Below are 1,299 nucleotides of genomic sequence, written 5' to 3' on the forward strand. Positions count from 1 at the left end.
ATCAACACAGTAACAACTGGACTAAAAAGTTCCTCTTAGTTTACAATATTCTTACTATGATTTTATGCTACTTATCTACATTGTAAAATCAATAACATAGACAACATTTTTTTTCTGGCCTTTCAAAATCTAACACAAAACCTGGAAATATAAAAACAACCACTAATCAAAAACTTACTTATTGCAACTCTCACACTGAAAGGGTCTCTCCCCAGTGTGCGTCCTCTCATGCTGCTTCAAGTGCGATGACTTCTTGAAGGCCGCCGTGCAATAGTGGCACTTGTGGGGCCGGTCACGGGGAGCTTCCCCTGTCTCAGGGAAGTAAACCTGACTGTGTCGAGATATCTGCTTTACAGGACCTGATGTGGCAAAATGGTGGAGTTTCAAAATGACTGACTTTATGTTAACCTTATTATGTTTTGTATTCTATGGGACTTATGAGGGCGTATTCCAAAATCTTCTGAAAACTTATTTCTTATATATTTAGAAGTCTATTAAGGATAAGAATGGTGATACCAACTATGATAAAAAAGTAAAAACACTGCACAAAAGTATCCACAATAACAAGAATAAGAATAACTTTAGCACAACAAAAAAATAAAAAGACAACAATATGGAGATACAAGAAATAGACAAATTTATCATATAATCCAAGATTACCACATAACAGACCTGCAGTAGTGATAAGTATTGGTTCCTGGAGGGGGATATCTGGTAGGGGGATTGACCGTCGCCTCTGGGCCTGCCGGTGAGGTGAGTGCATGTGGGATAACATGTGTGTTTTGCGGTGGGACACAGTTCGGAACACCTTGTGGCACTGTTGGCATGGATAGGGCTTCTGTCCTGTGTGCAGCCTAGAGAGAAGAAAAAATAAATAAAATAAACACTGGTATTGCACATTTTTTCACAAGATATACATAGGTCTATATTATCACATGATGAGATATTTATATAAACTTGTAATTTACTCATAAAATCCCGCTATATACTCTCCTCCAAAGCAAGTATAGCATCAATTCCATGTCCTGTGTATAGTCAACCCCAAACACTTATCATAAACCTCTCTATAAAACCTGCATGTCTATATTTCAGATAAAATTTGTATCATGTATATACACTTTGAATAAACACGGTAAAAAAAATATCTGACATGTGAGAGAACACACAGCACAGGATTATGAATGCATCAATATTTGTCATTAATCTCATATTCACAACATTTTCTTTGGGTAAATGGTTAATTTTCTACATTCTACTGTCACTTCAACCTCCAGATGAAATTGTATTAACTAAAATATC

General features: G+C 36.2%; 1 protein-coding gene across 1 annotated transcript in view; it reads right to left on the reverse strand.

Moving 5' to 3' along the window:
• The window catches only part of LOC119589339 (zinc finger protein 236-like), a gene marked incomplete in the record, with an annotated part of 34,598 nt that overhangs the window by 16,138 nt on the left and 17,161 nt on the right, over window positions 1-1,299 (reverse strand). The window contains 2 exon segments of the mRNA XM_037937958.1: window positions 179-359; window positions 673-854. Coding sequence (XP_037793886.1) covers window positions 179-359; window positions 673-854 — 363 coding nt within the window.

Source organism: Penaeus monodon, chromosome 25 (genome assembly GCF_015228065.2).
Source record: "Penaeus monodon isolate SGIC_2016 chromosome 25, NSTDA_Pmon_1, whole genome shotgun sequence".
Lineage (NCBI taxonomy): Eukaryota > Metazoa > Arthropoda > Malacostraca > Decapoda > Penaeidae > Penaeus > Penaeus monodon.